The sequence below is a fragment of the Notechis scutatus genome, chromosome Z (assembly GCF_049901735.1).
Source record: "Notechis scutatus isolate UNSWTSFEM ecotype Mainland chromosome Z, rNotScu1.2, whole genome shotgun sequence".
Classification (NCBI taxonomy): domain Eukaryota; kingdom Metazoa; phylum Chordata; class Lepidosauria; order Squamata; family Elapidae; genus Notechis; species Notechis scutatus.
The window spans coordinates 41,731,299-41,752,321 of NC_142025.1; the positions used below are offsets into that span (position 1 = coordinate 41,731,299).

Here is a 21,023-nt window from a genome sequence, read left to right on the forward strand (position 1 = left end):
TATGGTCCGTCAGCAAGGAGGGCTCAACCCGGAAGAGCTCCTACTAGGTTTCTAATTTTAAGATCTTTTTTTCTTCTGGGTTCTTCAGCTGTGGAATAGAATTGTAAATTTCCACAAACTAGAGAGGCATATTGTCCCAAACCCCTTCTCTATGAGAAAAATAACACAAATATTTGGCTCTGTTCTTTTGTGTGTTGCTGTGGTTGATGCAAATAAATATTGATGGGAGACCTGCTACCTATAAACCAGATTTTTGGACTACAGAATCAGACTAGGAATAACTAAATGAGTAAACTGTTTTTAAGAATTAAAAAGCAAAAAGTTAAAAGGGGAGTTAAAAGAGAACACTATTCATGTAGATTGAAAATGCAATGTGCCTTTTTATGGGAGCATGATTCTATCAAAGTCAAAGATAAGCTGAATAGTTAAATAACTGTATAAATTTATATTAAAAATAAATAACTCTTCCAAAAATGAATAAATGATGTTCCCACAATAATGCTAACTGTTTGGTCCATAGAATAGCAGTCACTAGGTGATTTTATATTCCACAAGGGTTTAAACTATACATTTATTTTCAAAGACAGTGTTAGAGTTCTGAGACGCTATGTATAATGTGATAAATTGTGCCATTGATTTAACTTTGATTTAGCCCGCTATAATACTGGGCTATAGTTAAATCAGTGGCACAGTTTATTAGACTATATACATGAATGTTTTTGGAACAAAGATGATACTTGAAATGTCCCCCAGCATAATTAATATTTATGTTCTGAGAATCATTAAGATCATAATGCAGCAGTACTGCAAATTTTACTGCATTATATTATGTATTTTCTATACACAAAATATAATTTGTAGAAACAAAAATAGTATTGTTAAAATATCATTACAGCGTTTAGAATTGACTAAAATATAATATTCAGGAACTCAAAATACTAAAACTAGGATTTAAAGATTCTGGAAGAATTAAAAAGTACGTATTTGTTGTGTTGCCACAATGATGGTGAATAAGAGAATCAAGAAGTCACCATTTATAACCAGGGAATAAAAGGAGGGTGCCTTTTTCTCAAATAGTCATTATTGCATCAGATCAGGGCTAGATTTTTATAAAGAATTGTCAGTTTAAGGTACTGTGTGTGTAATGTGAAAGGCCATTTTCTGACATGCTACTTCCAAATTATTTAAGGCATTGTAGTCTTAATGGTTAAAATCGGGACTTTGAATTGGACCAATGTATCTAATTCTATATAATGAGAGCCAGTATAATCATTAGTGTAATGTGATTACACATAAAAGAAGGGATGAAATATCTTGTGATTGTTCTGGGACACCTCACAACTTAATTATGTTCCAACAACTAAGCAATTAATATTGCTTCTGTCTAATGAATTTGTGATACAAAATAAAACATTTTTGCTTTTTCCTAAGCTTTCACATTTAGTTTTTGCTTTGCCAAATTATTGTACTACTTGTGCCAACAAGCATTCTGTTTCTTTTTGTTATAATACTTATAATAAAATTTAGCTACTGATCTCTTAAGTGCAATGTTTTTCTCTCATTTTGATCAAAGTAGTTACTATATTTTTGTTTTACACAATTTGATTAAACATTTAAAAATATTAGCATTCTTTATTACTGACTTTGTATATTGTTTTGCGTTTGTGTTAATGGCTGGCTTAGAACTTACAAGAACCTGTAAATAAATTAATGGAAAATGAAGAAAAGGAGGAGGAACTGCACCATACCAAATCAGAGGATGATCAAGAGAGTCAGTAAGTCTTACATTATTCATAAATTAAAGCAATACAATCATAAGTTGAAGATTATTTGTACTGATGATATTATGTCACATATTGTTGAAGAGTCTTATCTAAGTGGTTCGATATATATATGCTAAATGGGGAATGAGTCTACCCCAGAGCACCCCATATTAGAATGCCCTAGGCCTAGGGCTATCTAAGCATACCCAATTGGAAACATATATTCAGAAAAGAATGGAATCACTATAAAATAGCACCCTAGCTCATAACACATGCAGACAGTTTGAAAAGATACTATGTTCTACAGAATTAAATAGCGCTGATGGTTCCAAGAAAACTAATGGGATTGCTATCTTCCCATTTTTGCCCTCACAATGGCCCAGACTCTAATTCCTGTCCACATCCAGATTTGCCCATACAAGTAGGAATGTAACAGATAGACACAAACTCATTTTAAAAGCACTTCCACTTCCTCCAAATCAATGGGTTCAATCTCTTTCCAGGTAACTTTACAAGAGATCATATTTGGCATGTATTCAGACTTTGAAGTGCAGCTAGCTTGCAACTCCAAAAGAATGCAAGTAATTTTATCCACAGCACTATATGGCAGCCTGTTTGCAATTTTTTATTTGTCTTTCACTAGGACACTTTAAAAATTGTTACCAGGTGGCATTTTACAGCTTCAGTGAGAATAGAGAAGTGGCTTCATCATTTTTACAACCACAGTGTAAGTTGGTAGTATCAACCTAGAATCAGCAGCCTAAACATACAAACTACCAGCCTCAGCAGGAATGCCAATTTGCATTTGAATATAAGACACAAGAGAAACATTTCTAGCTTTTCCCAGTGGCCCAATTGCTCAAAGATGGCCTTGCATCCAGTCATCTGTGGAACAGGGCTCTCCTGATAAACAAGTACTTCTCTACCCTTCCATTTTTGGATCTAGACTGAGGCAACACTTGAAACTCAGGTGGATGTATTTTATTCACCTTAGAGCACCATCTTGTCTGATTCATCCATATTGCAGTAATAGATGGCTTGTGGAAACAGTCAGAAAGGCAAAAATCTTATTGTCATCTGTTTCAAGTCAGTGGAAACAAATTATTAATACACCAGGAAAAAAAAAGCTTTTAGAGCTGGCTGTTTGATTTTATTTGAATTTTTCCCCAAAAATCTTGATGAAATTATTTCTATTCTTTCAGAAATTATTTTTTAAAACTTCCTTTATTCTGGACTCTTAAAAGTATGTATTATTTAGTAGCTTCAGAGAGAGTGTATTATTGAGAAGTATCTTTTAAGCTATTATTTTCATGTTCACATTGAATCATCTGTTATGTACCACTGATGCAACCTAGGAATTCTCTAGCAAACACAGTCATTTTAATTTGTATAAGAACAATTTTGAATGGCTGTTGTAAAGAAAGCTTCTAGCTTCTTTCCCAACATAGTCAGCAAAACCACTTGAAACCAAGCATAAAGAACCTTTAAAAGAAGAGACAAATGATTTGACTGATGCCAGCCTCTTATCAGTCTCATTATTGCATGAATGAAGACATAAACGTCTTCCTTTTTATTATGCTGCTGCATATAATAACAATCTATATAGTAGCAGAAGCAATATTAGTAGGCAGACACAGTATTACTTTTTCATTTAATCTGAAAAAAAACATTTCCCATATTTTTAGGTTTGTCATAAACCTAAAAATATGTGTACTCTATGGAATAATTATACAAAAACTTTTTAAAATGCTGAGAATTCCTCAAAATCATTTCTATTCATAAGGTTCATTCATTCGTGTGCATTTTTACTGTCTGAAATATAAGTATATAGTAGGACAGTGTTTCTCAACTTTGGCAATTTGATGGTGGGTGGACCAACTCCCAGAATTCCCCAAAGAGCCTGCGGAATTCTGGGAGTTGAAATCCACAAGTCATAGAATTGAAATTCACAAGTCATAAAGTTGTCAAGGTTGAGAAACACTGTTGTAGAGATGCATAAGAATGAGTCTTAACTTCAGGAAAATAAAAATAATGACAACAGTTACATTTAAAATCAACAAGGAAGCAACTGAATTAGTTCAGTAATTTATCTTCTTTGGATCAAAAAATGTTTAAAATGGCAATTCTATACATGAAATCAAGCGCAGGATAACTTTAGACCGTACTGCAATGATTAACATGAAAAAGATCTGGAAAAGCAGAGATATTGATATAAATACAAAAAGCAGGCTAGTTAGGGCCATACCTATAATGATAAATGGATTTGAGAGATTGATACTAAGAAAGGCTAATTAAAGAAGAATTGTCATTTTGAACTATGGTGCTGGTATAAATTATTGTGAATTACATGGACAGCCAGAACAACCATCAGAGAGTTGCTGAATCGTATAAAACCAGAAACACCACTAAAAGCCAGAATCATAAGACTACATCTGATCTGCTTTGGCCATGTAATGCAATCAAATTAATTGGAAAATAGATGATGCTAGGAATGGTTAGTGGATCTAGAAGAACTTGCTGGCTTGACACCATTAAAGCTGATACAAGGATGAACTTCCAACAACTCAGTGGTGGGATTCAAATATTGTTGCCACCAGTTCAGTGGGTGTGGCTTGGTGGGCACGCTTTGCACGCGTGCACTCACTTTGCGTGCATGTGCGTGCCAAAAATGCATTTTGTGCAGGCGCAGAGGCATTTGTGCAGGCGCAGAGGCATTTTAACTCATCTCCTGCAAGCCTGCACGATCCCGGTCACTTCAGCAGCTGCCGCATGGCACTATTCTGTGCCGCGCAAAGCAGCTGCACTTCAAATTCAGCAGATAAAAGTGAGTATGGGAGCCCGGGCGGGTGGGCAGGCCCAATAGCAGAGCGACAGAGAGAACCGGTTCGGTCTCCGCTGCTAATCACTCCTACCGGCTTGCCAGAATCGGACCGAACCCGTCGAATACCACCACTGCAACAACTGTAAAGAAGCTGTGTTTGACAGGGTAGCATGGAGAGATTTGCCTGTAAAGTTATCAAGAATTGGTCCTGACTTAATTGTTAAAACTATTAGTAGTAGTACGAGAGGCACAGTGGTTCATCCTGTAGTTTTCTGTGAATGTCTGATTCTAAACAGCAATTAATGAGACAGGAGAGAAAGTCCAATAACATCAAAAGGTGATAATAAAGTATGGAAGTAATTATTTTGAACAATGTCAAGACATGTAATCCATTCATAGATAGCAATATTAAGGGTACCATATCAATCCTATACTAGACCCTACTGTCCACATAACATGTGTAATGCAGTCTTATTCCTACAGCCCTAATACTACAACAGTTTCTGGCAGAAATATCAGTTCTATTTCTCTGTAACACTAAGTAACATATCATACTAAACATTATTTTGCCAGAGTCAGAAAACTTAACTCCTACAACACACGATAAAATCTGAGATTTAGGTTCTTAAATATATACATTTGCATGTAGTGAGGTTTTTTTGTTAAAAGAATACTAATGCTAGCAACAGATCTTCAGAAGGTCTTGATGAAATTCATAAGGATATCATAGCTTTTTAACGTTCTTCTTAAAAATGAGGAAGTAAGCTCTTTTTCACCCCTTTCAATTTAAGGTTGATATCGTTAGATGATGAAAGCAACACCAACGAAACAGCCAACTCAGGTATTATTTTTTATTATGTTTTGCAAATGCCAGGCATGCTCCAAATTCCCACTTGTCTTAATAAAAGCTGTGAACATTTTGTTCTAACAGGTTACTTTAGAGTATTAATACCATGGGTCATTTCAGGATCTTTCATCCCAACTCTAAACATTTAAAGTACCAGAAATTCTTTAAGATAAGATATTTGCAATTCATTTAAGATTTTATTTAACCCATTATGAAGTCTTCTCATAAAATAATTATTACAGCATTTCAGCTTAATGCTTCAAATGACCAACTGTTTTTCAAGCTAGAGATAGCATTGTGCTAAGGCTAGTGTTAGTCCAATAAAAAAGGTAATGTCTACTAAAGCAGCTAGAATACTCTGTTGTTCTTTTGCAAATGAATCAGACATCTCCTGTGTGCTATTTCTCAGTAAATAATATACATGTAATTTGATCTGGACTTGGTTGAAAATTTATTCTTTATAAGCATGAGAGCAACAAAACTTAAATTATTGGGACATTTTAATTAAACTATTTATATAAGTATATTTCCATACTGTACTGTCTTTCTATAAAAAAACTACCACAGTAATGTGCAGTAATCAAAAATATAATCCAGCAACAGCTACATAATGGAATATTAATAGCACAAAAACATTAAAACAGTTGTAAAAAGTTTAGCTTAAGAGCTGTGTTAAAATTGATAAAATAAATTGAGTAACAAAAACAATAAAACAATTGGTAACTACTTTAACACTGGAGCAAAATCAACCCATTCCATATATAATCTGTATGGATCCATACTGTTAACCCACAGAGAATGCCTTACAAAGTGGAAGTTAAACAGTGCTCCTAAAATGATTTTGTAGTAGCCCCACTCTTAATTTGAATTGAAATCTCTCAGAGAGAAACCAGAGTTCTGTTGCAGAGAGAGCAAAGAACAAAAAACTAAAATGATATTTTATCCATAGTTACCAGAAGAAAGAGCCTACTGTTTATTTTTGCAACAGCACAATGTTGCAGTTTGTATTAGTGTTTAATTGGGAGGATGGTAGATCTCCCAGCTAAATGTTGATGTTTATAAACTGTTAAACATCTGTAAATTTCAACAATATATATAATGTAGTAAATAGTAGTAATTCAGTGTCCTTTTCAAATGTGGCATGGTTTTTTTTTAATGGAATATATTATTTTGAAATCCCTTAAGTTGTTGTAAGTTGATCATTTTAAAGCTCTCTATACTTTAACTAATTACCTATTAATCTAGATTTATCAAAAATATATTCTGGTTAATAAAACCCCTTTTACTGATTAACTCTTTCTTCAGAACTATTTCAGGCTAAATGAAAAGTCCCAGTAGTAAAATGATCAGATAGAAAAATCTAAGAGGCACTGGCCATCTTCAGTATTGTTCTTTTCTTTGCTGGATTTGATTTTATCTAGAAAATACTTTGATTACAGCAGAAGATGCTAATGACATGCTGAGTACTTTTGGAGAGAACTTCAATCACAGAGAAAATTCAGGTATGTTTTTTAGAAATGCACTGCAACTATATAAATATTTCAGAAGTAAGTTTCACTGAGTTCAGTGTAAGCTGTTTCCAGATAATTTTCAATAGGATTACTTGTTCTAAGTATGAAATTTACAGAAAAGTTTTCTCTTTTTTAGAAGTTATGGATCACTTATTAGAAATGAAGCATGGAGAAAATGGTATGTAAATGTTTTATTTAGAACATCAATTTTATACAGATGCTAAGTGCTTTTCAGTGTGCTCATTGGCCGAATGCTTAAGTATTAACAAAAGAACATTCACTTGTTTCTCTGATGTCAAACTTCATTTATACATTAGCTATTCTCCCATTGGGCTTTCCGCAAGGCACGTTTTGTGGACCACATAACACAGTTTGTAGAAAGCTTGTTTGTTTCATACTTATCCTGGCAAGTATTGAAACATTTTGCCTGCAAAAGCTGTGCTTCATCACTGAAGGCTTTTAAGAACAACATCCATTTGAATAAGGTATAGTATAGTAATCTGCTGAATAGGGAGACTATTATATAGGGATAATATAGTATATAGGGTTTCCTGCTTGAGCAGCAGATTGGACTAGAAGACACAAGGTCCAAGGTCCCTTCCAACTCTATTATTCTATATTCTGTGTTATTCTGCAGTATTAACTAGTAAAATCCAAAGCTTGTTTCTCCTATTTCAGCAGTAGATGACTTCAATTGCTTGAACTTTGCTATATTTCTGGATAGTGTTTTGGTGTCCCACAAGGTTCCTACCTTACCTGATCTTGATAATTAAAATGATTTTAAATAAAATATAAAGTTGGAAATGGGTAAAACATCATATTCTAATATATTATTTATTTAAGCATTGCGCTTTGGCATCATAAAACTCTTGAGGTAGATACATCTCTATGTGGCAGGGGAATAAATGTTGCAAGTAATGTCATGCTGCCGTTATGCAAGCTCTATCTTTCTTGTATATGTGATATGATGTCCCATCCATGTACAAAAGGACAGTGTTTGCATCTCAGCAGTACAATACTGTTATTGTCATTTTGATAACAACACTGGAATCTCTGGATGCATTTGAGTAGGGAGAATCTTGGTAGTTTGCTTTCGGGTAACTGGTATTCCACAACTATTCATGCCCAATATGACAGTATTTTGTAAAGAGTACAAATTACCCATTCTGAGTACACCCACCACATGCTTTCCAAATTCAGATGTGTCCCTGATCATAAAATCGTTGTCTATCTTCATCATATTTGGTTTTGGCTCATTTCACATTCTTTTATTTTTTGGAATATTGATTTTCACTTGATTCAGACCCAAGACAATGACTAGTATTTAAGATAACCGCTATTTTTCCAACTTTCTCTGTCTGAATAAATGTTACCCTATCCTATAAATGTTATATTTGTAAGAAATAGCATAATATACAATGTATGGTGAAAAATATATTGTAGTACATGCCTACAATATATTTTAAGCTTTTTGCAGCCTATAATATTTTTAAGAAATATGCATCTTGTTAAATCCCATAGCTATTCAGAGCTAATGAAAGTTATAAAAACACAAATTATAAAATAATATTTGATATCAGTGAATACCCAAAGTGTGAATTATTTCTCTTGAGAAATAAGCAATCAGTGAAAATAGATTTTCAAAATTCAGAAGGCTGAGTAGTGTCTAACTCAGAGTTTCCAAACCCTGTCAATTTCAAAGGATGTTTATGAGGAAGCATAAAGAAAATCAGATAACTAAATCACTGGTAAATAACAGAATAAAAGTATAAATAATCATAAACAGTTGTAATGAACATTTATTTGGTAAATGTTCAGTGCCAGGGATTATTAATCTCTCTCCCTCTCCCTCCCCCCCTCCCTCTTCCTCTCTCCCTCCCTCTCCCTCCCTCCCTCCCTCTCCCTCTCTCTCCCCTTTCTCTCTCTCTGTCATCCCCACTGTCACTTGGTCAGAATTTGGGCAACTGCAGCAATTAACAACTGCAGTAAAAAGTGTCATAATCTCAGGCACAACTCATTTAACAACTTTCTTGCTTACTTACAGAAATTCTGGTTCTAAATGTGATCTAGGTCAAGGACTATTGATTTCAGAAGGCTGAGTAGTGTAACTCAGAGTTTCCAAACTTGTCAATTTCCAAAATATGGATTAAACACTTAGAATTCCATAGGCAGCATATCCACTGCTGAGAATTCTCACCTTCAATTTGCCAGGGTTAGGAAACACTGATCTAACACTGATTTAAGACTTGGATGGGAAACAACAGGCCAATACCAGAGTTTTAGGTTAGATTCAAAAATATTATTTTACAATTCAGAAGATAATAGTAAATTACTTATCAATTACCAGAAGCAACTACATATATAGGAAATGGCCATGCTAACTCAAATTAAGTATTAACGTTTAATATTCATATTTGCTCTCCTTAGATCCTCCTATATCACCTGTTGTTACCTGCATTTGCATCATCTAATCCAACTTGTCCCTAGTAAATGAAACTGTGAATTTACATCACATGTATAATTGTTTTAAGAAAAAAAAATCTGAATGCATAACTTTAGGCTGCATGAAGCTCAATGCATACTGACATGGCTATCAATTCAATAGCATGAATAATCATAAAAGCTGAAGCTGTAGGTTCTTTAGACATTTCACCAATGGCCATTCTCATTTGCAAACACTGCAATTTCATTGAATGGAAAAAAAAGGTACTCTAATCATAATACATAATTTCCATATTTTTTGGATTGCTTTGCAGAATAATTTATGAATTTGAGAAAATGAATATAGATGTTTCCTGTTCAATATGGCAAGGGAAAAATAAATATATGGAAGAAGAATTACCAAAATAAAAAGAGCAAAATATCAGCAAAGCAAGTAGTTGTTTTGTTCCAAAGGGACCCTGCCCACCTGAATGCAATAGTGCCAGGTGGTAACAGGTACCATCCTCGTCCAACTGCATTCATACCAGGCCACAATACCGAATACATTTATCATCCCATATCACACTTCCACATTTATGCTACACTGCAGCCCCTGCCCATCCCCCTATGCACCATGCTGGGGCATCTATTTGCATTGCACTGCAGCACCCACACACCTGCCTGCACTTGCGCTGCAGCATCCACAGCACTTTGGTGCCATAATACCCAAAGTGTATTGGTATTACATGGAATTCCATGTTGTTTAGTTTAGTTTTGGTATTATGGCACCAAAGTGCTGTGGATGCTGCAGCGCAAATGCAGGCAGGAGTGTGGGTGAAACTCAAGTTCCACTTTAGTTTTAGTTTCAAATTATTACATTGCTTCACAAAGAAGGAAGTCTTTTCTTAAAACCTTCATGAAATTGATTGCTTTAAGGATTTTGTACAGCCTTATAACTTGCTAGTTAATTCATTTTCTGGTTTATTTAACAATCCAGATTTCATTCTTTTATTTCTCTATTTATATCTTCAACATTATCTGCAGTAATATGTGTGTGCGCATGTGCATGTGCGCATGCGTGTGCTTTTGACTCCTGGCAACTGCATGGACAAGTCCGTGCATTTTTCTTCATAAGATTTTAAAAGTGACTTGCCACTACCTGCTTCCTACAGCCAAGGGAAAATGGCTGGCCCTAGGTTACACAGTTGTCTTCAAGCCTAAAATGGAACTAGAATTCATGTTCCCCTCGTTTCTAGCCTTGGTCTCATATCACTACACCAAACTGGCTTAATACTCCTATGTTCTAAACACCATTGTTCAAATAATGTCATCTGATGGCACCCAGAAAATATATCTTCTCTGTTATTGCACCTGCCTTCTGGAATAGAATTTTCTCAGAGATTTATGTGGCACCTACTGTACCTTTCTTCAGGCACAGTAAAACCTTGGCTCTCCACCCCCACCCCTTTGGTTTTGGTGGATGATGAGCTTTTCATAACAGTTCGTTTGCTGCATTGGATAGTTGTCTCCTTCAGATACATTTTCTCTTTTCTGCTTCTTTTAAAATTGTTTTTATTGTTTAAGACAGAGTCATCTTAGAAATATGTAGCCTTATAAATACATTAAATGCATTTTAAATTAACCTTTTCCAAGATGGTTACTATCTAAATCTCCAGTATTTGGTGCAATTTTGGGGGTCCTTTTAAAAATTGGGAAGGATACTACTACAATGTCTCTTTTTAACATTAGTCAGAACATGCTTTCTTGCATAAACTAAGATAGTTAAGGTTAATTTGAAAAATGAGAGATCAGAAATTTTCAGACTACATAATGATTCCATAATATAAAACTGGAGAACTATATTAAGAAGATTATTTAGTTCATTTAAATTTAAATAATTGTGCACACTGTAGATGGAACTATCCATATAGCCCAGGGTTATCTATTTAGTTGATGACAACTCTATAGGGTTTCAGGCAGGAACCTTTCTCATTCCTATCTGACAGTTTTATATGTACTCTACTTTTGTGTTCATTCTCTTTGGATAGGTGTGGATGGTTATTCCTTACATTTGTTCTTATTTTAACTAATCTATCAATCTGTATATTATTCTTTTAGCAGTATCAAAGGACCAGCTTGTGAGCTCCCTAGAACCTGAACCTACTGATAAGAATGACATGGTATTGTTAAATGAGATTCTCAATGCATCTTCTTTGGATGATGGCGAATTCAGCAGGGAATGGGCAGCTGTCTTTGGAGAAGTTACCCTTGCTGACACAGGGGCAAACTCTTCTGTGGGAGAAATTGAGAGCAGTCAATCACCATCAGGCTTCCTTCCTTCTCAGCTTTTAGACCAAAACATGAATAATTTGCAACGTTCTCTTCAAGGTAAGCTTGTTTTCATACCTGCCATTATAATCCTAAATTAGTCATTAGTAGTTGTTGTTTCTGGTTACATCATTTTGGCCGAAGGTAAGACAGGAATGAATGTAGGTGTTTAGTGCCAAATTCTAGTACAGTATGTAACAATGTTCTTCCATTGAAGCGACTGGAAGGAAACATTTTCTAAATTTCCACATCTACTTGAAATAGTCATAGTTTTCTATCTTATGTGAATTTAACAAATGTACTTTAAACTATTTTTTTATCAAGCAATATGGATTCACTATACTTATTTGGGCAATATGCAATTGATGCTGCAGCTCAGATAATGGGAATAGGAAATTGCAGATGGTCAGAACCAGCAGTGATTTATTTTCTGACCAATGAAGACTTGGCTTTTCTCTTAGGCACTGGGTAGTTGATGGTATGGGGCAATTGGTGAATATATTTGAGTTTTACTATGGTCTCAATTATGTTTATTATTTCAAATGGTCTTTATTGTATTATGTTTTAATTTTGTTTGTTGCCAAGAATTCCTTCTGGAAAATGGATGCCTATATAAGTTTGTTTAGTAAATAAATGCCAAGGGAAGAAATATTAGGGAAATCAAGTTTGCTTTCAAAACTTAAAACTACTGTCTCGCATTTTACCTGAATGTGATTACATGAATACATATCTTGGGAAGTTTGTAAATATAATTTCTAGGAAGTGGTGATTCCATTCCCTATATTACTCTAACTTTATCGATAGGTTTTTAAATTTTGTTAAAGTCATAACCAGTTTTGCTCTCATTGAATATTGATTAATTATTGTGACACTTAAAAACATGTATCTCTATGACAAGATTTAAAAGAAAACATGCTTTATTAAATCACCATTCTTGTTGTTTAAGTTCTCTCCATACAGTGGGACATCTTCTCTGCTGCCAACATTTTGTTAATTTCTCTGCTGTTTCTTGGGCAGATGGTGGCTGTGGGAGGGAGGCGTAAAGGGTGAAAGGAAAAATTGTCATATTATTTTTAGAATGAAGGGATGACATGTGTGAAGGGTACTTAACTCCTCCAGGGTGTTAATGTGGGTTGGGTTGCTTGTCATTTGTTGATGGGAAAATTATTCCTCTGACTTTGCTCAGGTAGAAGAAATAATACAGTTTGGAGTAGCAATAAAAAGAGTGTTTTTAAAGGGACACTATTAGGATTGGCAGATCTATGATATCAATATGTCATTAGAATTTCAGTGGTTTTATTCCAGATTCTTTGGCTTAATAAGTCTGAATAGAAAAATAGCTGCTTTCTCAATACTGGGAAAATGCTAAAGACAAGAATATTTTAGTTGGTATGATTTACCTTGATACTGGATAGGAGATGCCTTGACGTGTGATGGGCAGCAAACAAATTTAATATATAAGTGTATTAAAAAAATCAAAAGGATCTCAACATAGCAAGAAATATATATATAACATTTCTCGTAGTGATGACTGCTTTCCATGAAGCAGCAATTAAATGACAGAAGGTAAGAATTAAAATTAAAAGCTGTAGGATGGAGACATGTATGTCCTTCTGTAACCTGTTTAACAAAGACTTTTGGAAGAAGAAGCATTTCAAATTCCATTATTTTTCAGGCAGTATGATTAGTGCTGAATTGTCTGGGAGGTATAAATGATATATATTTCGCTGCAGTGATGGAAATAAATAATAGAACATTTTATATGGTTGCTGAAAAAAAAATCACTATAAATATGTGGCTTTCTGTTTGTGTGTGCACATGTACAACATAAACACACTGTACAGGTAGTCTTCGACTTACAACTATTTGTTTAGTGACCCATTAAAGTAGCTTTGTAGGAGAGCATATTTGGGAGCCATCAAGAAACCGTAGGACTGCCTTAACTTGGAATATCTTGCAGGCTGCAGGAGCATAATGGACTCCTTTTGAATGGTAAAATCTTCCCATCTTCCCATTTATATAAATGTATAAAATTTTGTATAAAATTTGTACTGTAAGAAAAATGAGTATACCAGGATAAGGAGGTATGAAATTGTACTGCAAAAAAATTACAGATGTGCACCTATTTGATTGGAGTCCTGTTTGTTTACTTTATAAGATTTTATGATAGTGTCAGGCAAAAAACCTTGGTTTTCTGATATTTTATTAATAGTTTTTGTTTCCTGCAGACTAAAGTAATTTCCTAAGTGCTTTTCTCATTTTCATTTGTGAGGTAGACATAATAATAACATTGGCATACAGACAGAGTGGCCAGATGATGGGGCTGGATCAACAAGCATTTGAATTATTGGATTTAGATATAAATTGAAAAGTAAGGGGGCAACTGTTTAGAGTTACATATAATATAGTGTTTGGCCTTTTTACTGATTTACTAGTGTTTGGCCTTTTTACTTTTTACTGATAAAAGTTCAAGAACTTATCCAGTCAACTCTCATTAATAGTCTCCATGGTCTTTTGAAGTAGAGAACTAGAATCAAAGAAGATAGTGTAATGAAGATCCCAACATTATTTAATAGGAAAATGGAGCTTGACATTAGAATCAAATATTCTTAAATAAGAATAAATATAAAAGTATTAGATCAGTCAATCCAATTAAACATGTTCTTACAATTGCTTTGTTTCAGCAGCTTGTGTATAAACAATTCAACTCTATTATTGAACAGAGGCAGATAATTTTTTCAACAGTGGATTACCTTTCTGCCTCCCTTATTTTTTGTGGCTTGGATTTTAAAAAACAAACAAAAATATGTGACTTGCTTTTGAGTAATTACTGAAATAATGAAAAAGGGCTGGCAGATTGGAGAAAGCAGAATTGAAAATTGCCCAGTGGTATTATAGGTAAAACAGGATAATAAAAACAAGGACAAATAGGCTAAAAAACAGCTTCTATCCCAGGGCAGTAGCTCTGTTGAATTCTACTGTTGGTGAGGTGTCTGAGGTTTTCAATTCAATGTGTGAAATGTGAAGGATGTTTTTATTTTCATGATCATGATGTGCACTGAAGATGGTGTTTGATTTCGTTGTACGAGGTGCAATGACAATAAATTAAACTAAACATTTCTTCAGAAATAATTCATTTTTGTTGCATTGTAACACCAATATTTGTTATCAGGTGTTTTATTTAAACAAAGCACAACCACTTATATATCATTGTAATGAACATATTTTAGAGTAAACTAAAATGTCCATGTTAGAAATTCCATAGTGTTTCTTAACACTCGCTGTAGTCACAGAAGTACCAAATTTGCTATAAATGTACTTACTGGGGAGTCCTGCCTTGATTCTATTTTTTTTCCATCACTCTAATGTTTTTACTGATGGACTACTATATTGCCATATATTCCACGTTAGCAATAAACTTTGTCAACTTTCCTTAAAATTGAATGTATTAAATCAGTTTTCACATGTTTAGTCTAATAGAAAGCATAGTTGATTATTTCTTTATGTAATGTGTCTGCTAATCAAAAAATGACAGTAGCCTCTTTTTTTCACGGGGTGGCAGTATATTATAACATATGTTCATATTTTCCAAAACTCTGAAGTCCCTGAGCACTTTGGTAGAATTATGGTTTCTATTCCTTAGTCTTTTAAAAGACCTTTGTCTCTTAAAAGGTTAGTTTGCAGCACAATCATTGCTCTTTCCTATAAATAATAGTTATTTTATGGTGAAAAAATAGTTAATATTCCATAATTGAAGATAAATAGATTGAAAAAACAAAACGCCAGTAAAAGAATAAGTTATCCCTTTTATTCAAAGATAGCATCCTTCCTCTCAGATGAAACTTGGTATCTCTGCTTGCTTTTTTACGTCAATATTGTTTAGTAATCCTAAATTGGGGGGAACTTGTTTCATTGTATCATGGCTGATCCCAATGTTCCTTAAATAATTGAGGAAGTGTTGCAAATGCACACAACATGCCATTTGCATGACTGAAATGCTAACTGTAATAACTATTATTTCTTATTATGTATTTCATTGGCAGAGAACAATAGCATTTTGCTACAATTCTGCAAATTGAAAAATTAATCTATAAAACTAATAAAGCATTCTACTTTAATCCACTCTAGCTATGCACTGGACTAAAAACCAATTTCAGCTTGCTGTTTAGCTCATTTCATACCTGAAGCTGAGAGTAATCATATCACATTTCTATAAAACTAAAATACGTCCTCTTAAAAAGTCAATTTGCTTACAATCTCAATTGGGACCAAACACAGTTGTGAAGTAAAGACAAGGTTGTTAAGCAAATCTGGATTCCCCCATTGATTTTACTTGTTGGAAGCAGGCTAAGAAAGTTGCAGGTGGCAATCAGGTGATCCCAGGACACTTTAATAGTTAGAAATACATGCCAGTTGCCAAGTGTCTGAATCATGTTGGATCATGTGACAATGGGGACATTGTGACAGTTCTAACTTCAAGGACAAATTGTAAGTCACATTTGAATGGTCACTAAATGGTGATAAGTTGAGGACTACATGTATTGCTAAAGTTAAAAGTTTCCCTCTCTAGTCATGTCTGATTCAAGGGCACAATGCTCATCTCTGTTTCTTGGCCAAGGGAGCGGGCGTTGTCCAAAGACATTTTCCATGATCATGTGACCAGCATGACTATACCACCAAAAGGCACAGAGAATGCTTTCCACAGAAATGATACCTACTATTCTATTTGCATTTGCATGCTTTCAAACTGCTAGGTGGGCAAGAGCTGGGGCAAGAACATGAGCTCAGCCCAGTGCACAGCACTTAGATCTTGAACCCCGGGTGTCAGCTTTCCAGTTGACAAACTCAGTGCCTTTAACTGCAGAGACATCACGCACCTCCCCCTCCCCATATTGCTATCTTAACAGAAAGGCTTTTGCTTTCTTAACTCTATTTAGTTCTAATTTGTTAATAACAGCTTATCCCAGAAGAACTGCAAGTCTGTTGCTAGATCTCTTTCTTAGGTTTAGAACCATCCTATATGAAAGCAAAATTAAAATACACAAGAAAACTTGTGAAACATTAAAACAATACAAAGAAAAATGTACAGGCTTAAGGTAACCTTAGCTCCTAAATCAATGACATGACAAAGCAAAATGAAAGCAGCATTTCACAACATGTCAAGAGTTTGGTTTTTCAGAAAATGGTTTGGGTATTGTTGCCTTGCATGATTTAAAATGGTTAAGCAATTCCTATTGATTTATAGAAATGCAATTCTTTTATTGAATTTTAGGCTGGGCAGCCAGCAGCATTAACCCATCACCTGCAGTGCAGACAGGACAGAAATCCAACACCTTCAACCCAAATGTCAACAAGACACCAATGAAAGGTAACTGATAAAGATAAATTTTAAAACATATTACCTTTGAGCTCAGACTTTTCCAGAATCTTGCATACTCTCAGGTCTATTTACAAATAATAGTTTCCTTTGAGGCTATATTTTATTTTTACTATACTCTGACTAAGTATTCATCATCCTTGGAATACATGTACAAATATGTACATAATTTGGATTTCACATGCCCATTCTAATGTTGTATTTGCAATTACATTGACTGTGTGGTAAATTATTTTTGAGAAGAGTCTCATGAAAGACAGGCTTCAAATTTACATACACACTGAATATATAAAGAAAGAAATGCAGAATACTTTTCTGACCATAAAAGTACACATGTGGCAAACAGTGTTCTTAGATGTGTCTAAAATCTTTTCTTGAGTAATGTCTCCTAAATCCATTTGTTCATATGTCATCCTTCAAAACTGCAGTCAAACACAAATACTGACTTGGTCAACATTGTCTATGCTTTCTTTTTTGCAGAAGCTGGAAGTTCTTCTAAAGATCTAACAGCTTGGTTTAGCCTCTTTGCTGATCTGGACCCTTTGTCCAACCCAGATGCTGTTGGGAAAACAGATAAAGAACATGAATTGCTCAATGCATGACTTGTCTACCTATGGTAAATCTCTATTCACCAATCATTAACACTGTCTTGGAGGTTTAAGAAAATTTAAAACTGAACCAATGCATTGTTGTACAACTTCTCAGTTTTGTGCCATTCTAATAAAATCACAGGATTGACCTTTCCCTTTCTATAGGTTACAATTATTAGCTCTTGTTTATATAAACAGTTTACACCCATTTTTGTAAGTAGATGTACTGAACGAAATTTTGGTTTAAAGAGAATTGCTAAGTAGATTAGTGTACTTGATGTCACTTGATTATCTTGACAGAGCAGTCACATGGTAAATAAAAAGGTAAAATGTAAAAGAAAGGTTATTTTTGTATATTTATTCTTTGCCTAAATCAGAAAAGAAAATCATATAATTGGAAGTTGCATGGATTGAATCAGAAAGAGAATAATATGTAATAAATGCAGAATATAAACTAAATTTCTATTCTTAGTATCAGTAATGAAAAATCTATACTTTGGGACTAATCATAAGAAAATTATAGTTGAGTATGAATCTTCTGCTCACTCTCTGATTTTAAATTATTAAATAGCATGGCATAAGTTCAAATCCACTGCCAAGACTACATACTTTTAGAGTGTTCTTTTGTGCCAGCAGTTTCTGCTATAAAAGAGACTAGATTTTTATTGCCTTTGCCACCATGTGCATTCATGATAATCTTCGTTTCTTGTATAAGGCTCTTTTCATTGTAGCTGGTTTCATACAACCATATTCTTAAGCCTGTTGTAACACTCTTCTTTAATAAAGATGGTTTTGACAAAAAGTATGTGTAAAGGATCTTTTTTATCCATTGGAACATAAAAAATTAAAATGATAGAAATACTATCACTTGTGGTCAGAAATTTAAAATTAATTTTATTGTTGAAAAAATAGCAGCTCATAAGAGAAGAGTTATTATAGGAGTTCCGGTTTGCAGGGCTTCGGGGCTAAACCACCCCGTAGAGGTGGTGAAGACGGGGGAGACCCAGCAGGGTTTGATGGGAGCCGCACCTCTCCTCCCCAGCTGGCTAAACTCCCTTTTCCAAAGGCGGTAAGTGCGGCGGTCAGAAATGGCCGCCTCAAAGAAGCACTCAGCCAGAAAAGAAAGTGCAGGAGGAAGTTAAGAAGTGAAAGTTTTTGGCTGACCGGGACAAAAAGTAACAACCAAGGTACCCTGGAATTTAAATTTTGCAAAAGATACATCGCTCCCAAAAAGTCGGAAGCAGCGAACAAAAGTGAAAAGGGAAAGTTTTTTTTTCTTCACTCTCCTTCCTCACGCTGATAACGAGAAGATCTGAATAAAGAAATCGGAAAAATCCGCTTTGGCACCAACAGGTAATTAAGCTGGAATTATAATTAAATGCCAAAGGGACAATAAAGATTTCTGAACACTAAAAAAATCCTTTTTTTTTTTGCTATAAGTGGGAAGGGAGAGGAAAAGAATAAGGGCAGGACTTGGAAGGAGGAGACTGCTTGGAATTCAAAAGAATTTAAAGTTAAATCTTAACAAGACTTCTAAAGGATACATTTTAACTGGAACTTTGCAACTAAATAGTAACCCCAAGAAGAGAAAGTGAAAAAAAGAAGAAAGTGTTAAAAGAAATAGCTTGTGTGTATTTGGATTGCTTGGTGATTTTGGGACTTTTGGAAATCATATTTGAATGACTAAAAACAATTGGGTGGTTGTTGTTGTTGTTGTTTTTAAAAAAAAACTACAATGGCATCACCTCTGGATGAACTGGATGAATTGAAAATCAAATTTTAAAAATATAAAGAAGAGGAACAAGAAGGGAAGGGCTCCTTTGGCTCTATGTTTCAATTCTTAGAAATGGCGATTGGTGTCTACAAGAAACAACAAGAAAAGACTGCGCAACAAGAAGATTGGGACAAAGAAGAAGCCATTTTTAATGAACAAGTAATTCTACCTGGGGAAGAAAAGGGAAAGGGGGGGAAAGAGAATGGAGAATTTACAACCCAAAAAAACAGCCAAAAAAGGGAAAAATAATGTGAAAAGGGGATATAATGTTGGAAAGCAACAGAAAAGGGGAATACAGAAGAGGGAAATGGAGGTGGAGAGACAGGGGGGTAAAAAGGGGAGAGAGAAGAAAGGGAAAAAGGAAGGGAAGAGAAGCTACAAAGGTTTGGAGCAAGATGTAAAGAAACATGATTTATTCAGAGATAATGGGTGAAAATTTAACCGAAAAAGGGATTCTGTAAAGGTACATAAGATTGCATTGTTATATTTGTAATAGAAATAATGTTAGAAAATTGGAAACAACATATGATTAAAAAGTGGAATAAAATAGTGTAATTTAGTGAAACTTTTGTGAACAAAATAAACGAAATGAAATAAATTAGAGATTTGAACTAGGAAGGAATGGGAACATTTTAACTACTCAACGTTTTATAAAATATAAGTGAAGTGAGAGGGAAGTAATTATGGAAAGTTTATAAGTGTTTCTATAGAAATGTGACACTTATTTGAAAAGTAATGTGTAAAATGTTTAAGATTTAAATGAATATTAATATTAATGATAGAATCGAATTGGTATGGATTTTTGTTTTAATTATGTTATATATTTATAATTTTTTCTTTTTTTAAAATACAGTATGTAGTTTTAGAAAGTACCAAGCAGAATCCGAACGGAAGTTATGTATTATACTAAGTGTTATAATTTTAGGGGAAAGATATAAAGGCGTCATACTCCAATCAGTGATCACACGAGAAATTTTGCTTAATGAGAAAAGATAATAGACAGCTGAAATAAGACAGACAAAGAATATAAGTATGATGATTTCAATTGAGATGAAATAATTAAAATAAGATTAAGAAAGTTGAAAGAGGGGAGAAGTTATATAGAAAATGTAGAATGGTAATAAGATATGGAATGGAATATAAAAATGAGCATGAATTTGAAATTTGTGTCTGCACGAACAGATGTAACCCGGGATTAGGCTGCTTTCAAAAAAGACATTTTATGCTTTTATGTTCTACATTTTGTTTGTTTATGTTTGTTTTTAAAAATCAATAAAATTTTCAACAAAAAAAAGAAGAGTTATTATCAATATGAATTATCTCAGGCATTTATTTAATTATAGTGTCCAACTACCTGGTGCCAGATGACTGTCATGGAAAAGAAGCAAGCATACAAACAAATTAGCAAACTAATCTTTGTAGAAGAGGTTCTTTTTCATCTCTCTTCTCTAATTGTTTCTGTCCATCCAGTACAAGGCAGAGTAGGTCAGATGGGGTCCCTATAGATATACATAATGTTGTGGGGCCATGAAAACCTGCCTTCTCTGCCCCAATACCTGCCTTCTGAAACAAGAACTCCCCATGAATACAT

The 21,023-nt window shown here is 34.2% G+C and overlaps 1 protein-coding gene across 28 annotated transcripts in view; it reads left to right on the forward strand.

The window, feature by feature from the left end:
• Positions 1-18,460, forward strand: part of ICA1 (islet cell autoantigen 1) — a 56,619-nt gene extending 38,159 nt beyond the window's left edge. For 9 of the 28 annotated variants that reach the window (XM_087945905.1, XM_087945920.1, XM_087945908.1 and 6 more), the window contains 7 exons: positions 1,684-1,775; positions 5,376-5,425; positions 6,853-6,933; positions 7,079-7,120; positions 11,482-11,751; positions 16,964-17,059; positions 17,549-18,460. In XM_087945905.1, the coding sequence (XP_087802031.1) occupies positions 1,684-1,775; positions 5,376-5,425; positions 6,853-6,933; positions 7,079-7,120; positions 11,482-11,751; positions 16,964-17,059; positions 17,549-17,670 (753 nt within the window). In that variant the 3' untranslated portion in view covers positions 17,671-18,460. The remainder of the gene's footprint in view (positions 1-1,683; positions 1,776-5,375; positions 5,426-6,852; positions 6,934-7,078; positions 7,121-11,481; positions 11,752-16,963; positions 17,060-17,548) is intronic. The other 19 variants (XM_087945912.1, XM_026677783.2, XM_087945913.1 and 16 more) reach the window with 5 other exon arrangements.
• Positions 18,461-21,023: the final 2,563 nt, after the last annotated feature.